The 18,117-nt window shown below is 48.3% G+C and overlaps 1 protein-coding gene across 2 annotated transcripts in view; it reads right to left on the minus strand.

The window, feature by feature from the left end:
* Positions 1-18,117, minus strand: part of NANP (N-acetylneuraminic acid phosphatase) — a 100,206-nt gene that overhangs the window by 1,631 nt on the left and 80,458 nt on the right. For both annotated transcript variants that reach the window (XM_033935528.1, XM_033935529.1), the window contains exon 2: positions 6,977-7,129. In XM_033935528.1, the coding sequence (XP_033791419.1) occupies positions 6,977-7,066 (90 nt within the window). In that variant the 5' untranslated portion in view covers positions 7,067-7,129. The remainder of the gene's footprint in view (positions 1-6,976; positions 7,130-18,117) is intronic.

The following is an 18,117-nucleotide window of genomic DNA, read 5'->3' on the forward strand; positions in this document are numbered from 1 at the left end:
AAGTCAATGGCACTTTCCATATACAGTACACTTTGAATGTGTAACCACAAAAATGCAGTATACAAGTCCCATGCTGGCTATACAAGATGTGTTTGGGGCAGAAAAGCAATGTTACTTACCGTAACAGTTGTTATCCAGGGACAGCAGGCAGCTATTCTCACTAGTGGGTGATGTCATCAGACAGAGCCCCGGTACAGACGTCTCACAAGCACGTGTTGCTTGTAGAAACTTAAAAGTTTCTAGATGCCCGCACCGCGCATGCGCCGGTGCCTTCCCGCCCGGAGATCCGGGCGTGTCTCCTCAGTTCAGGTAGCTAGCCTGAGAAGCCAACCCAGGGGAGGTGGGTGGGACGTGAGAATAGCTGCCTGCTGTCCCTGGATAACAACTGTTACGGTAAGTAACATTGCTTTATCCCAGGACAAGCAGGCAGGTATTCTCACTAGTGGGTGACCTCCAAGCTAACCTCAGTGGGATGGAGGGGGAGTTGGCGACTTAAGAGAATAAATTTTTCAATACTGTTTGGCCAAACTGTCCATCCCGTCTGGAGAGAGTATCCAGACAATAATGTGAGGTGAATGTGTGAACCGAGGACCAGGTGGCAGCCTTACAAATTTCCTCGATTGGTGTTGATCTGAGGAATGCTACTGAGGCTGCCATTGCTCTGACCTTATGGGCTGTGACCTTACAAGGAAGTGATAATCCAGCCTGGGCATAGCAGAAAGAGATACAAGCCGCCATCCAATTAGAGATGGTGCGCTTTGATACGGGTCTTCCCAACTTATTAGGATCGAAGGAGACAAAAAGTTGAGGAGTGGTTCTGTGTGGCTTGGTGCGATCCAGGTAGAAAGCCAAAGCACGTTTACAGTCTAGAGTGTGAAGGGCCGATTCTCCGTGGTGAGAATGGGGCTTAGGGAAGAATACTGGAAGTACAATGGATTGGTTGAAATGAAATTCGGAGACCACCTTAGGCAGGAATTTCGGGTGAGTGCGGAGGACCACCTTGTCATGATGGAATACTGTGAATGGTGGATCCGCCATCAATGCCTGGAGTTCGCTGACTCTGCGAGCGGACGTAAGGGCTACAAGAAAAAGCACTTTCCAGGTGAGATACTTAAGAGGGGCCCTGTTGAGTGGTTCAAACGGGGGCTTCATGAGACGGGAAAGGACTACATTGAGGTCCCAAACTACTGGGGGTGGTTTGAGAGGAGGGTTAACATGGAAGAGTCCTTTCATAAATCTGGCGACCACCGGATGGGCCGAGAGGGGTTTCCCTTGTAGGGGCTGGTGGAACGCCGCAATAGCGCTCAGGTGGACTCGTATGGATGTAGACTTGAGCCCAGATTGAGATAGGTGTAGGAGATAGTCCAGCACGGAGGATAAGGAAGCTCGCTGAGGTTCCTTTGATTTAGAAACACACCATGAGGAGAATCTAGTCCATTTCTGGGAGTAGCATTGTCGAGTGGCGGGCTTCCTGGAAGCTTCCAAGACCTCCCTCACTTCTTGTGAGAATTGGTGAGGGGTTACGTTGAGAGGAACCAAGCTGTCAGGTGGAGAGACTGCGGGTTGGGATGAAGCAGTGATCCTTGATGTTGAGTAAGTAGTGAAGGAAACACTGGAAGTGGTACTGGTTCCCTGCTGCTGAGTTGAAGTAGGAGGGAGAACCAAGGTTGTCTGGGCCACCGAGGAGCTATTAGAATCATGGTAGCCCGTTCGAGTTTCAGCTTGACCAGAGTCTTCTGGATCAGCGGGAATGGTGGGAACGCATATAGAAATCGTTTCCCCCAGTTCAGTAGAAAAGCATCTGCCTCGAGGCGATGAGGAGTGTAGATCCTGGAGCAAAACTGAGGCAGTTTGGAGTTGTGGGGAGCCGCGAAGAGGTCTATCTGAGGCGTCCCCCACTGCGTGAAGATTTGGTGAAGGGGGCTGGAATGGAGAGTCCATTCGTGCGGTTGTAGCAGACGACTTAGTTTGTCTGCTAAGACGTTGTTCTCCCCCTGAATGTAGACAGCTCTGAGGAAGGCGTTGTGGCGCACCGCCCAGTCCCAGACTCGTAGAGCTTCCTGGCAAAGGAGGGCCGAGCCCGTGCCTCCTTGCTTGTTGATATAATACATGGCGGCCTGATTGTCTGTGCGAATGAGGATCACCATGTTGTGAAGTAGGTGTTGGAAAGCTTGGAGCGCATTGAAGATGGCTCTGAGCTCCAGTAGATTGATTTGATGTAGTCTTTCCGCACTGGTCCAGAATCCGCACTGGTCCAGAATCCGCACTGGTCCAGAATTTGTAAGGCTGGGTGCGGAGACCATCCAGGTGGGCCCCCCATGCATAGTTCGACGAATCGGTTGTGAGAACTTTCTGATGGGGGGGTGAGTGCAACAGCAAACCTCTGGATAGATTCGAAGAGGTCATCCACCAAAGTAGAGACTGCCGAAGAGCAGGTGTGACTAAGATGTGTTTGGTTAGTGGATCGGACGTCTGATTCCACTGTGATGCCAGGGTCCACTGGGGGATCCTGAGATGGAGTCTGGCAAAGGGTGTCACATGTACTGTGGAGGCCATATGGCCCAGGAGCACTATCAGTTGTCTCGCCGGTAGGGTTTGGCGAGTAGACACCGACTGGCAGAGGTGGAGAAGGGACTCCATGCGTTGCAGAGGCAGGAATGCTCGGAGTCGAGTGGTGTCCAGGACCGCTCCGATGAAGGGGAGGGACTGGGTGGGTTGTAGATGAGACTTGGAAAAGTTGATCTCGAAGCCCAAATTCTGGAGGAAGTAGGTTGTAGCCAAGACCGCCGAAGTGACCTCTGGGGCTGACGGGGCCTTGATGAGCCAGTCGTCGAGGTATGGGAACACCTGTAGACCCCTGTCTCGGAGTGCCGCGGCCACTACCACCAGGCACTTTGTGAAAACTCTGGGGGACGAAGAGAGGCCGAATGGTAGCATTCGATACTGTAGGTGCAGATTTCCCACCCGAAATCTGAGGAACTTTCGGGAGGCCGGGTGAATGGGGATGTGAGTGTAGGCCTCCTTGAGATCCAGGGAGCATAACCAGTCGTTCTGCTCGAGGAGGGGGTATAGAGAAGCCAAAGTCAACATGCGAAACTTCTCTTTGACCAGAAACTTGTTGAGGGCCCGAAGGTCTAAAATGGGTCGCAGGTCGCCCGTTTTCTTCAGGACGAGGAAGTACCGGGAGTAAAACCCTCGGTTCAACTGGTCTGACGGGACCGGCTCGACAGCCCGAAGCTGAAGTAAGGTTTGGACTTCCTGAAGAAGAAGGGCGGTCTGTGTCGAGCTTGAAGGATACTCTCTTGGAGGATGGTCCGGGGGGACCCGATGGAAGTGAAGAGAGTATCCTTCTCTTATGATGGTAAGGACCCATAGGTCCGTGGTTATGGCCTCCCATCGATGGTAAAAAAGATGGAGGCGGCCCCCTATGGGAGAGGCTGAGGGGTGCAGAACGGTGTCGGTTATGCTCCCAGGAGGGGAGTCAAAAGGGCTGGGGAGCCTTAGGTGCAGCCGGTGGCTGAGGTTTTTGCTGAGACTTCTGGGGAGGTTGTCTCTTTGCAGGTTGTCTCGCAGCAGGCGTTTGTCTGGGCATGTAACGCCGCTGGTAAATCAGGGGTGGCCTGGAAGGTCGAGACTGTTGAGGTTTGGGTTTGGGCCGCAGGATGGATTGAAAAGATTTTTCGTGATCCGACAGCTTCTTGGTAACAGTTTCGATAGACTCATCGAACAGGTCAGCTCCCGCACATGGTACGTTGGCGAGTCTGTCCTGGAGGTTAGGATCCATATCGATTGTACGGAGCCATGCCAGGCGACGCATGGCTACCGCGCTTGCGGCAGCACGTGCCGAGAGTTCGAATGCATCGAAGGAGGATTGCATCAGCTGGAGGCGTAATTGGGAGAGGGAGGCTACCACTTCCTCGAACTCGAATCGAGCTTGGGTGTCTATGAACGGAGTGAACTTGCGGAGCACCGGCAAGAAGAACTCCAGATAGGAAGAGAAAAAGAAATTGTAGTTCAGCACCCGTGACGCCATCATGGAGTTTTGATAGAATTTTCTACCAAATTTGTCCATCGTTCTCCCCTCTCGGCCCGGCGGTACAGAGGCGTAGACCTGAGAGGGATGAGAGCGTTTAAGAGAGGACTCAACCAGTAGGGGTTGGTGGGAGAGTTGAGGGCCCTCAAATCCTTTATGGTGCACGATGCGGTATCGAGCATCGAGTTTGCTGGGAATCGCCGGTATGGAGTACGGTGTTTCGAAACACTGCATGAAGGTCTGATCCAGCAATTTATGCAGGGGGAGCCGAAGCGACTCCGTTGGAGGGTTAGGTAAATGCATGGTGTCCAGATACTCTTTGGAGTATCGGGAGCCCGTGTCAAGGGTCACATCCAGATCATCCGCCATTTGTCGGCAGAATGATGAGAAAGACAATTGATCCGCCAGCGTCGGTCTGTGGGACGGGCTGGAGGAGGAAGAGGCCTCCGGATCCATGGACATCGGGGAGTGGCAAGGAGAATCGGGTACGGGTGTCTCCTCGTACTCCGGTCCCTCCGGAGGGGACACCTCAGATGAGGAGTATCCCATACGTTGTAGTTTTTTCTGCGGTGACACCTCCGAGTGGCGTGAAGAGTGCCAGGATGAGTGTCTTGATCGGTGCCCGTCTCGGTGGCGGGACGGGGATCGGGATCGTCTGTGCATCGCATGGTCTCCCGAGGCCCCCAAGTGGTGGATAGGGCTGGAAGCGGTGGATCGCAACTGGGGTTGCGATGCGGATTCTTGCGATGCTACCCAAGTCTGGTAAGGAGTACGGAAGAACTCTTCCTGACTATGCCCAGGGCTTTGAGTATCGATCGGAGGTCTGGTCCCATGTTGGCGCGGAGGCGTAATGGGCTCTAATGGCGGCATATCGGTAAGCGAGGCTTGCCGCATGGGCATCGCCGCCCTCCCCCGTTCGTCCTCGTCGGTTTTCGAGGTCGAACGGCGTGGAGGAGGGGGAGGGGCGGACCGCCCCTTTGGACCGGTACCGGGAGGTCACCCTGTATGGCAGCGATGAGCCCGGGTCCGATGGTCTGCATGAGCTCAACGAATTGAGCTTCCAGCACGGACCGTAGCGAAGCCGATAAGGAGGGATCCGCACCGAAAGGGGGTCCTCCTGCACGGTCATCGCGCTCCTTCGAGGTCGAGTGCTTCTGCTTAGTAGCTTTCGGCACTTTGATGACCACTGGTGGTACTGTGGAAGGAAGAGGTACCTGAACCGAGGAGACCGGGGCAGGCACCGACGTCGAGCTCGTGGATGTTGTCGGGATGAACGATGCCGGTTTCACCACACTCGATGCAGGAGGGATCGATACCGGTTTCGCCCGAACCGGGGAGGTATCAGATGAAGTGGAGGCTGAAGGATCCTTAGCTGCGTCCATCTTGAACATCGATTCCCACAATAGGCAACGCCGTTTGAATGAGCGTGCCGTAAGGGTAGAGCAAGGCCTGCACGATTTCGGAATGTGGTCAGGACCCAAACACTGCAAACAGCGCCGGTGAGGGTCCGTGAGTGAAATCGCGCGTTGGCACTTGCTGCACTTTTTAAACCCGGTGATTGGCCGGGACATAGGCCGGAAAATCTCCGCCGCGAGGTCGAAGCCTGTGGGCCTGAGCCACGTGGCCGGCCCGTTCGACCCGCCGGAGGGAATAATCTTTTTTTTTTTTTTTTTTTTTTTACTGAAAAAGAAATGTACTGTTAACTGTAATTAAAAGAAAGCGAAAACGCGGACAAGGAAGGCAAATTTAACTGAATTCAGCTAGCGCATGATGAAGTTGAACTTCTCAGCTCCGCGGAAAGAAAAGAACTGAGGAGACACGCCCGGATCTCCGGGCGGGAAGGCACCGGCGCATGCGCGGTGCGGGCATCTAGAAACTTTTAAGTTTCTACAAGCAACACGTGCTTGTGAGACGTCCGTACCGGGGCTCTGTCTGATGACATCACCCACTAGTGAGAATACCTGCCTGCTTGTCCTGGGATAAGTGGTAGTATGTATTTGGGAATGGATGAGGAGTCGAGCTGGCCATGTGCACTGAGGAGCAGAGATGCGAGATAAAGAGACTTGTTTACAGTTCATTGGCTGTGCGAGTGTATAGGGCAGAAATAAGTAGCAGTGTGCATGAGGTGGAGGATAAAAGAGGAACAGGCCGACTATATGTATATGCATGAAGAGGAGGCAGATGGATATGGCCCCTATACGCTTCTCCCATCTAATTACGTTTTAGGTGTTTTAATACCATACATTTTAGTTTAAAATACATATTCTTGAATTTCATGCTCCAATGACAACTTTGTGAAATTTGGTTTTGTTTGCCACAAATATCAGGTGAGCTTAAAAACGTGTTCCAGAATAAAAATGGATGAGAAGTTGTGTAGATTGGTGGGGGTGGGGGTGTGAACAACCCTACTTGAAAGCATTTTGAATTGTAATTTTTATAGAGCAGAATATGAAAAATACAGCAATATCCATGTAAATGTTGGCTTTGAAAATCCAATTCTAAATTAAAAATAAGTTATATGTTTAAAGTTAGACCTAGCATTTAAGTTATACATCCAGCAGCTCGACGTCACTACTGAATTTATAACGGGCTCACCCTAACACAAACCCCTATTCTTGATGGCCAACACTGGCCATTTTACCAAAAAAATGTTCAAATTTATATCTAGAACTCCCATGGATTTTAAGAAAACCATTTATAGGATTGGTGCCACAAATTTTTGAATACTTGATCTAAAGCAAACAAGACATCTGTGCTGTGTATGGGAAGAGGCTGACCAATTCATGTGACCTAGCTGTTCACATATTCACATGTTCTGTTCTTCCACACAACTCGCAAAATTTCTTCCACACAATCTCACACAAATTATTCTTCAGGTTTTCTACTTTTCTTGTATTTGTAATTACAGTATCCCAATCAAACCAAGCAGGGAAACAATATTACCTCCTGGATTGCCTTCTTATTGGCTCCAATTGTATCAATCAGTGTGTTGTCTAGGTCAAAAAACACAGCCTTCACGCCAGTGAGAACCATCTTTCAGTGCAACTGTGAGGATAAAGCTCTTCCCAAAGAACAATCTTTTGATGCCTGTTCACCCTAGAAGACCAAATTTTAAGAAATAGAAAAATTTTATGAATGATTCAATTTTCCCATAATAAGATATTGGATAAGAGGGGGTGTGGGTGGGTTTATTTTATTCATATCATAATATAAACAATTTATCATTATATCTTGTCATATTGTATGCAATTTTCAAAGGAAGGGGAGGGGGTGGGTTTATAATTAGAGTAATAGTTGGTGTACTTATTAAGTATGATATGCTTTTTCAATATTATAGTACAGTATTATATAATAATATGTTGTATTTACAATGATCTATGAAGGATTATCAAGTGTGTACTCAATGAAATTGTATAAATTTATGTGATACACTTGTTATATGAAAAATGAATAAAAAACTAAAACAGAAAAAAAAAAAAAAGAAATAGAAAAATTTAGTTACTCCCATCTGCAATCCTATACCACTTGACCAGGGGTGCCCAATAGGTCGATCGCGATCGACCGGTAGCTCGCCAAGGCAAAGTGAGTCGATCACCCAAGACTCACTTTGCTTTGGCGATCTATCGGGCCGATCGGTCTTCCTCTCCCCGACGTTAATTCTGCCGTCGGAGAGGAAGTTCGGGCCAGCCAATCGCTGGAATAGCACATTTGAAAGGCATCTAGCAATTAGAGCAACAGACTGAGAATTGCACCGTGCTGCCCGATTCACAATTCGAATTGATTCACCGATTCATTTCGGGTGAATCGGTTCGAATCAATTCAAAAACAAAAAAAATCGGTCTCCCAATTCAGCAACTGACCCTCCCCCCTTGCCCCCTAAAGCAGGATCGGCAGCGCTACCTTTTGCTGGCCAGCCGCTGCCGCTCCTGCTTTAGAGGGCGAGTGGAGAGTGTCAGTGCTTCTGTCCGGCTTTCCCCTGGCCTCCTGGCATCAAATTACCTAATTTCATCAGCCTGCATAAGATTGCTAGTACTAGCTGCCATCGGGTCTTCCAAGCTGCCTTCTCTATGCCGTGGTCCCAATGTTCCCTCTAAGCTGAGCGCATGAGCGATCACTCACTATTTTCAATGGCGTCGCTCATACGTTTTCTTGTGTCGCTCAATCGAGGGCGGACGGAGGTGAGAGGAAGCGGTGGTGGCGGTCTGCCCTGCTCGAATAATATTTAAAGTTGAAAGATGCAGCGGCGGCTCCTCTCAAGATCCCCGACTGCATCGGACTTCCGACGCAGGTGGGGATTCGTGAGAGGAGCCGCTGCCACATCTTCAGTAGCGTACCAAGGGGGGGAGGTCCGCCCCGGGTGCACCCTTAGGGGGGGTGCAGAGCCGGCCAGGTCCGGATCTGGCCGGCTGTGCGCCCCCCTAAGGCTGCCGTTGGAGAGGAAGTTTGGGCCAGCCAATCGCTGCCTGGCTGGGCAGAACTTCCTCTCCGACGGCAGAAATGACGTCGGGGGAATGCTGGTCGGCCCGACGGTGGGAAGCAGAGAGAGCTTGGGGCAGCCGCGGTGGTGGCTTTGGGGTCTGTTTCCCCCGATGGTGGCAGCAGTGGCTTTGTGGAGGGTAGGGAGAAAGAAAGAAAGAAAGGGGGCAGGCAGGGAGACAGAAGGGAAATAGAAAAAAAGAAAGGGGGCATCAAGAGAGAAAAAAGAAAGAAAGGGCAGGGAGAGAGGAAGAAAAAGTTAGGGGAGGGAATGAGGTCTGGAGGAGCATACAGGCTGAAAGAAGGGAAGAAAGATTGAATGAACAGTCAGAAGATGAAAGTGCAACCAGAGACTCATGAAATCACCAGACAAGGTAGGAAAAATGATTTTATTTTAAATTTAGTGATCAAAATGTGTCTGAATTTATATATGCTGTCTATATTTTGCACTATGGCCCCCTTTTACTAAACCAAAATAGTGTTTTTTAGCGCAGGGAGCCTATGTGCGTCGAGAGCAGCGCTGGGCATTTAGCGCAGTTCTTTGCGCTAAAAACTGCTATTGTGGTTTAATAAAAAGGAAGGGGGGTATATTTGTCTATTTTTGTATGGTTGTTACTGAGGTGATAATGCATAGTCATCTGCCTTGACTTCTTTGAAAAAAACCCAGAATAGGAATGATAATTACATTACATTACATTACATTAGGGACTTCTATTCCGCCTATACTTTGCAGTTCAAGGCAGATTACAAAAGAGCTAACTGGACATTTCCAGTGAAGTTACAACAGTTTTGGGTTTTTTTTGGTTACAAGGGAGGAGAGGTACCTGGATTAATTCCGGAAGAACTTGCAAATTGGATATTAAATTGACTGTACGTTACTGTGTGATATAACAAATAGATTACAGTTAGAGTACAAATAAGATTACGTTATATTTCAGGGATCTGAATACTTGGTTGGTGTTTTGGGGAGGAAGAGATTATTTAATTGGAGGTTTTGGGGGAGAATTTATCTAGGAGGAGGGGGAAGGGTTGGGTTAAGATATCTGGATAAATTTTTTGAAAAGTAGGGTTTTGATTTCTTTTCGAAAAGTTTTGAAGTCGCCTGTTGCCGTCAACAGGTTGGAGATGGAGTGGTTAAGTTTTGCTGCTTGCGTCGCCAGAAGGTTATCAAACATCTTTTTGCGCTGAGTGCCCTTGAGTGGAGGGAAGGCAAAAGGGTTCGGAGTTCTTCTTTGCCTTGAGGTGAGGATCTGGTTTAGGCGGTTGTTTAGATGAGGGGGGGGGGGGGGGGGCAGAGCCGTTTAATGCTTTGAATAATAGACAGTAGAATTTGAATTGAATTTGTGCTTGCATAGGTAGCCAGTGAGAGTCTAGGAAGGCAGTTGTAATATGATCATATTTTCTCAGGGAGTAGATCAGTCTGAGGGCAGTATTTTGTATAGTCTGAAGTTGTTTTATCATGTTGGCAGGACGAGGTAGATAGAGGGAATTGCAATAGTCCAGTAGACCTAAGACTAGGGATTGGACAATTAGCCTGAATTGTGCTGGGTCGAAGAATTTTCTTATTTTACATAGATTTCTCATAATTAAAAAAGCTTTCTGGGATGTTTTATTGATTTGGGACTGCATTGTGCAGCATTAGAGAATGACACCGTGGCGGTTTACCCGCGGCTACTGCATTTAGCCGCGGGTAACCCGCCAAAAACGGGGAATGAAAATTAGCAGACTCTGCGGGGACGGGGACAAGGCCATCACCGCCCCGTGGAGTGGTGAATGGTCTTGTCACCGCAGTGAGGCATAAAGGATCGTGCGGTCCCCGCAGCCCCCACCCGCACGTCGGCTCGATCGTTTAACCAGCTTCCTCTCTCCACCTCACCTTAGTTTGCCGGATTTCTTTTTTGGCAACCGGAACGCTTTCAAAAGAGCCGCGCACGCGCGGCTACTCAGTATTCAATCTTCTGCTCTGACCCAACCGGAAACAGGAAGTTGCAGCAGAGCAGAAGATTGAACTTTGAGCAGCTGCGCGTGCGCGGCTCTTTGAAAGTGTGCCGGTCGCCGAAAAAGAAAACCGGCAAACTAAGGAGAGCTGGAGAGCAGTAGCGTACCAAGGGGGGGGGGGCGGGAGGGGCGAAAAAAGTAATGGCGCCAGGCCTTGGAGCACCGAGGCAGACCGCTTCTCCCCCCTCCCAGCCAAACCCCCGCTTCCTATCTCTCCCCCCCCCAAGTGAACCTTTCCGACACTCCCAGCGAAAGCAGCAAACCTCCCTCCAGTAGCGTCGGCTTTCTCCTTCCTCTGCCGCATCACTGATGACGTCATCAGTGAAGCGGCAGAGGGAGGAGAAAGCCGCTAAAGAGGTTTGCTGCTCTCGCTGGGAGGGTCGGAAAGGTTCGGGGGGGAGATAGGAGGGTCAGCGGGGGTTCGGCTGGGAGGGGGGAGAAGCGGTCTGCCTCGGTGCTCCATTACCTTCTTCGGGCAGCAGCAGCGTTTACAATTCGCTGCTGTTGCCGGCTTCAGGCCTTGTTCTCTGCCGGGTCCTGCCTACTTCCTGTTTTCATGAAGACAGGACCCGACAGAGAGGAAGGCCTGAAGCGTGCAACAGCAGTGAATTGTGAATGCTGCTGCTGATCGATGAAGTGCAAGACATCAGGACATCGGGGAAGGAGCAGGGAGAAATCGGCTGCTGGCTTGGGGGTGAGGGTAGGGAAAGAATCGTGAAAGTGGAGAAATTGGTACGATGGCTTTGTGGGGGCTAGGGGGAGAGAGAAAGAAAGGAAAAAATAAAGAGGGGGGCCAGTGGGAGAGAGAAAGAAAGGCAGAAATAAAGAGGGGTCAGGGGGAGAGAGAAAGAAAGGCAGAAATAAAGAGGGGGTCAAGAGGGAGAGAAAGAAAGGCAGAAAGAAAGAGGAGGGCCAGGGGGAGAGAGAAATAAAGAGGGAGGCCAAGGGAAGAGAGAAAGAAAGGCAGAAATAAAGAGGGGGCCAGAGGGAGAGAGAAAGAAAGGCAGAAATAAAGAGGGGGTCAAGGGGGAGAGAAAGAAAGGCAGAAAGAAAGAGGAGGGCCAGGGGGAGAGAGAAATAAAGAGGGAGGCCAGGGGGAGAGAGAATGAAAGGCAGAAATAAAGAGGGGGGCCAGGGGGAGAGAGAAAGAAAGAGGGGGGGGGGCAGGAGAAGAAAGAAGAAGGATCAGAAGAAGGACCAGAAACTCATGAAATCACCAGACAAAAAGGTAGGAAAAATGATTTTATTTTCAACTTAGTGATCAAAATGTGTCCGTTTTGAGAATTTATATCTGCTGTCTATATTTTGCACTATGGCCCCCTTTTACTAAAACGCAATAGCGATTTTTAGCGCAGGGAGCCTATGAGCGTCGAGAGCAGCGTGGGGCATTCAGCGCAGCTCCCTGCGCTAAAAGCCGCTATCGCAGTTTAGTAAAAAGGGAGGGGGAATATTTGTCTATTTTTGTATAGTTGTTACTGAGGTGACATTGCATAAAGTCATCTGCCTTGACCTCTTTGAAAACCCGCGGAATATAAATGATAATTAACATTTTCTCTGCGTAAAGCGTGCTTTGTGTTTTTAAAATTTTATTGTTGGTAGATCATTTTGACTTGGCCACAAATGTAAGGGGGAGGGAGGGAGGGGAGCTGCTGAAAGACATCTAGTAATCCTTGCAGGCTTGACTGTGCAGGGAATTATTTTTGTAAAATCATGTTTTGTTATGTGACTGACATTATCTAGACCAGGGGTGCCCAACACGTCAATCGCGATTGACCAGTAGCTCAGGAAGGCAACGGGAGTCGATCGCAGACTCGTGTTGCCGTCCTGATCTACGGGCCGATCAGCCTTCCTCTCCAGTGTTCTCCCTAGGGCCTTTTAGCTGGGCGGTCCGCCCAGCTGTCACCTGCCGCTGCTGAATATTAAACCCCCCCAAAAAAAACCAGCTTGGAGATTTCAGCCCGTAGCGAACTTATGCTCCGGGCTCTAAAGTATGCGTGCCAGCATCTCTTCTCTTCCCTCCGAAACCGGAAGTTATGTCCGGGGGGGAGGGGAGAAGGGAAGCCGGCACGCACATGTTGAGAGCCCTGAAGCAAGCGTTCGCTACCGGCTAAGGCGGGAGACAAGTAAATGAAGCATTTCCTCTTCTTGCTGCCGGGTCCTGCCTACTTTCAGTTTCCGCGAAGGCAGGACCCAGCAGCATTTCCCCAATAGGTTGATCACGATCTTGGGCTGATCAGCCTTCCTCTTCCCGACGGCAGAATTGACGTCGGGGAGAGGAATGCTGGTTGGCCGAAGCAGGGAGAGCTTGGGGCCTGTTATTGGTGGCGTTTGGGTCCTGGTCCCCGATGGCAGTGGCAGTGGCTTGGGGGAGGGCAGGGAGAACGAAAGAAAAAGGGCAGGCAGGAAGACAGAAGGAAAGAAGAGAAACAGAAAAAAAAAGAAAGGGAGGCAGAGAGAAAGAAAGGGCAGGGAAAAGGAAGGAAAAGTTGGGGGAAGGAATAAGGTCTGGAGGAGAGGAAGCATACAGGCTAAAAGAAGGGAAGAAAGATTGTATGCACAGTCAGAAGAAGAAAGTGCAACCAGAGACTCATGAAATCACCAGACAAGGTAGGAAAAATGATTTTATTTTAAATTTAGTGATCAAAATGTGTCTGAATTTATATCTGCTGTCTATATTTTACACTAAGGTCCCCTTTTACTAAACCGCAATAGAGGTTTTTAGCTCAGGGAGCCTATGAGTGTCGAGAGCAGCGCTGGACATTCAGCGCAGCTCCCTGCGCTAAAAACTGCTATCGTGGTTTAGTAAAAAGGGAGGGGGGTATATTTGCCTATTTTTGTATGGTTGTTACTGAGGTGATAGTGCATAGAGTCATCTGCTTTGACCTCTTTAAAAAACCCTGGAATAGGAATGATAATTAACATTTTCTATGCGTACAATGTGCTTTGTGTTTTTTTTTTAATTTTATTGTTGGTAGATCATTTTGACTTGGTCATTTAAAAAGTAGCTTGCAAACCCAAAAAGTGTGGGCACCCCTGATCTAGACTTTAATTTCTATGAATGAATAGAATGAAAATGATATAAAATTACTTGCTTGCGGGGACCGCGTGTTCCGGCTCACACAAGGAAGGAGGGGGTGAAAGGGAAAAAGTTTCTCTTCCTTGGAAATAGATTCTGAAGTGACCTCATCAAAGAAGACCAGCACCAAATGTACAAGAAATCCCCTAAAAAATGTCAAAAGAGCCCAAAATAGAAAACTGCTACTGCCTTGAGACTCCATTATTGAAGGAATCAACTTGAAATCACAGAAGAGACAGGAAAAGGTTAAATGCCTCATGGAATCCTCAGGTACAAAACACAAACCAAATTGTGAATGAAATCAGAGCAGACAGTAAGAATTATAAAATTGATGTCATTATCCATCTGGAAAAAAAGGCGTACTAGAAATAATGCCTCAGCAATACAATTTTCAGAAGTTCTATTTGCTCATGGTAAGGGAGAAGAGAGACTGCTAGTGATGGTGGGGGGACTGATAGAAGATATGAAAGAAGGGTGGTAGAAAGGAACAAATGGTAAAGGAGGGAGGGAAGGGTGGTGATGGAAAGGAATAGAACAGACATTGAAAGAGGGTAGAGAGTAACAGACCCTGAAAGGAAATGTGGAAGGCAGAGTGGGGAGAAGACGCTGGAAGGGAAGAAGACAGATGCCAGACTATGGGGGAGCGGAGGGAAGAAGATAGGTGCTAGACGGGGACGGTGACGGGGCGGTGAATGGGATGGCAGTGGCGGTGACGGGGCGGTGAAAGGGATGGCGGTGACGGAGACGGGGCGGTGAAGGGAACGGCGGTGACGGGGCGGTACAGAGGATGGTGGGCCGGGGACGGTGCAGTGATGGGGACAGATTTTTTCCCCGTGTCATTCTCTATGCAGCATCTGTCTATTGTTACTCCTAGGAGTTTGAGTTCGGGCTGTATTGGGTATTTGGTGTTTTTAATTTTCAGTTCTGTAATGGTGGGAGTTTTGGCCTTTTCGAGCAGAAGGAATTTTGTTTTATCTGAGTTTAGTTTCAGTTTGTGGTCTACCATCCATTTTTCCACTGCATCTAGGGTTATTTCCAGTTTTGCTGTAGTGGTGGGCTCTGATGGGTCGAAGGGGAGGAGTATGGTGATGTCGTCTGCGTAGCTGAAGGATGTATCATTTAAGTTATCTAAAGTGGCTCCAAGGGAGGAAATAAAGAGGTTGAAGAGCGTAGGTGATAGAGGTGATCCTTGTGGAACTCCGCATGGGTTGGACCATGGTTCTGATTTACCCTGTAGGATCTTGATTTGAGGAATCCTTGGAACCTTGGACCTTGCCTAAGATCCCAATGGCGTCAAGTATCTGTAGCAATATGGAGTGGTCAACCAGGTCAAATGCTGCGGAGAGGTCAAGTTGGATTAGCATCATCTTTTTGCCTTTGCTAATTTGCTGTCAAGCTGTGTCTAGTAGTGTTACAAGTAGTGTTTCTGTGCTGTGGTTGGTTCGAAATCCTGATTGTGAGGGGTGAAGTAGGTTATGGTCTTCCAGGTAGTTGGTGAGGTATTGTGCAACTAGACCTTCTATTATTTTAACATATATTGGTATTGAAGCGATTGGTCTGTAGTTGGAGGGGTTATCTATTGGGCCTTTGTGGTCTTTCATGATTGGGGTGATTATGATCTCTCCAAGGTCTTGAGGGAATTGACCTTCTGTTAATGTGGTTTGAATCCATAGCATAAGGTTGGCTCTGAATGTGGTGGAAGAGTTTGATAACAGGTAGGTGGGGCAGTTATTTAAGTCGCAAGAAGCTTGGCTGTATTTTTTGTAGAGTCGATTCATATCCGACCAATGTAATACGGGGAAGACTGTCCAGCTTCTGTCTGCAGCGATGGCTTCTCCTGTTGAAGGGTTTGTTGTTATCTTGTCGAGGTGGGTGTGAGTACTGTTGAATGTGGTTCTGATCTTGGTGATCTTATTTTTGAAATGATCTGCTAGTTGGATAGCTGTCGGTGGGTGGTTTCCTTGTGTAGCAGCTAGGTGAGATTTGGTGTCTGTGAGATTCTTTACTAGATTTAATAGCTTTTTTGTGTCTAGGGTTTCCGTGCCTATCATTTTGGAGTAGTAGGCTTTTCGTTTTTCCTTGAGTTTGTTCTTGTATTGGTTGATTTGAGTTCTCCATGCTGTTTTTGTGTGTTCTAGGCTCTTTTTTTTCCATTCTCTTTCTAGTTGTCTGCAGAGCTTTTTTAGTTGGAGAAGTTCAGTGTCGAACCATTTGTCTGACGGTATGCAGATTCTGGATTTTGATTTTTTAGGAGCTAGCTCATTCAGGATGAGTACGCTTACAGTACGCCATTGTGTTATGAATTCGTTGGGGGCTATATTGGTGATTGCGGGGTCTGCTTTGTCCCAGAATGTGGAGGGTTCGATTTTTTGGCGTGTTTTGAAGGAGGTTTTGGTTGCTTGTTATTGCGTTGAGCCCAATTGATGTTAAAGGTGTATTTGTAGTGATCTGACCAGAGGGAGGGGTGCCAGGCCCCATTTGAGATGTGGATTTCAGGATTGTGAGTGTGTCGGGACATGTATGCAGCGACATCTAGTTGGTGGCCTTTTTCGTGTGTGGGTTGGGGGTTGAGGATCTGGTAGTTCAGTGCTTTGAGGTATGAGAGTATATTTTCTACTTGTTTGGAGGTGTGGTCTTCTAGGTGGAGGTTTATGTCTCCAAGGAGTAGGTTATGAGGTGATGTTAGGGAGTTCTGATAAATGAATTCTTCGAGAGCTTGTTTGTTAGCATTCCATTTTCCTGGTGTTGTGTAACAAAGAATGCAGGTTAGAGTTCCTATGAGTGTATCGTTGGATAATTGGCAGGCTAGGAGATCTAGATGGGGAGTGGAGTGTTTGTCTAGGGTCTTTAAGTTGATGTTGTTTTTGAGTATGATGGCTAGACCTCCTCCTCGTTTTTTTTCTCTGCAGACCAATTCTATTTTGTAACCCTTCGGGCAGAGTTCTGTGATGCTGGGATCCGAGCCAGAGGTTAGCCAGGTTTCAGCTAGGAATAAGCAACTTAACTGTTTTTTAACTATCCAGTCCTTTATAAGGTTTGCTTTTGTGCTTATTGATCTGATGTTCATATATGCACAGGCTGGTGAGGTATAGTTTGTGTGGGGAGAGGGGGTGCATTTTGGGTGGAGGAAATTTTTAGTTTGAGGGTGAGAATTGTGAACTGAAGATCTTGGTTTTGGGGGTGGTCTTTTTCCCCAGCTAGTAGGTATGCTGATATGGTTGAATGAGGAGCAGTCTATCAGGTTTCTGGTAGAGTAGAGTTTTCTGGATGGTTGAGGATGCCTGTAGGATTCTGATAAGGTTGGGATTGCTGTTTTTCTGTTGGTTAGGAATAGGAAGAGTAGTAGATGGACGAGTAAACTTGTTGTTAAACCGGGAGACATTGTGTTTTTGTGTGTAGAGGGGTATCTTCTTTAGCCTGGTACGAGGTGCAAGAATCTGGGAGGTGTAGAAAAGGTTGGGGGAGGGGAGAGGAGGAGAGAGTGTCTTTCTTTCACTTTGTCCTGTTGTGTTAGGGAGTCTGCTATGCTCACTTGTGAGTTCTGATCTGGGAATGTTTCCTCTTCCAGTTGGTTGGAGGGAGTAAATGAAGTGGGACTCACTCACTTTGAGGGTAAGACCGCTGGTGTTTCCTCTGAGTTTGGTGGAGTGGGCGGTTTCCCGGCATCGGGAGCGTATAGTGTGCTTTGTGTTTTTTAATTTTATTGTTGGTCATTTTTTAAATTTTGACTTGGTCATTTTAAAGTAGCTCGCAAGCCCAAAAAGTTTGGGCACCCCTGAGCTAGAGTGTTGAAGCTGTGTATTTCTATTTTATCCCCCCTTTTACAAAACTGTGGAGCGTTTTTTAGCGCCAACCTTGGTGGTAGCAGCTCTGATGCTCAGAATTCTATGAGCATCAGAGCTGTTACCACCGTGGCTAAAATCCACACGACAGTTTTGTAAAAGGGGAAGGGGTTAGTTTGTGATGACATATTCCATACTAGGCGAAGGTGTTTTCTGTGTTCTGTGTGTTCGAAAGACATGGTTTTCTGTTAGGATTGACGGTGTAGGATTGATCTGTGCTGGTCTGGCTTGTTTAGTTTTACAATGGGTGTATTGATGTACTGCTCACTGCAATATGTAAGATGCTGCCTTTTCCTAGGTACTCATGTGTGATGTGTGGCTTGTTACTAAAAATCATGTTTTTCGTACAGATGGGGGGGGGGGTGCCAAAAAATGATGGGCCCCGGGTGTTACATATGCTAGGTACGCCACTGTATGTAAAGATACCAGAAAGCTGGCGAAGCAAAAACTTTAAGTAAATTGTTATTCTTCTAAGTTTTGAGTATTTAACCCTCCCACAATCTCACGGGCACTCGTCCTCCGCGCCTGCTCATAAATTTGTGGAGTATGTAACTTGTCGCTCATGCATATTTTTTTTTTTGTATACACCTCATCAGTCCTTAGAGGGAACATTGGTCCCGCCCCCTCCTCTGATGTCAGAAGAGGGGGCGGGACCGCGGCACAGAGAAGGCAGCTCGGAAGACCTGATGGCA

This window comes from Geotrypetes seraphini, chromosome 3, assembly GCF_902459505.1.
Source record: "Geotrypetes seraphini chromosome 3, aGeoSer1.1, whole genome shotgun sequence".
Taxonomy (NCBI): domain Eukaryota; kingdom Metazoa; phylum Chordata; class Amphibia; order Gymnophiona; family Dermophiidae; genus Geotrypetes; species Geotrypetes seraphini.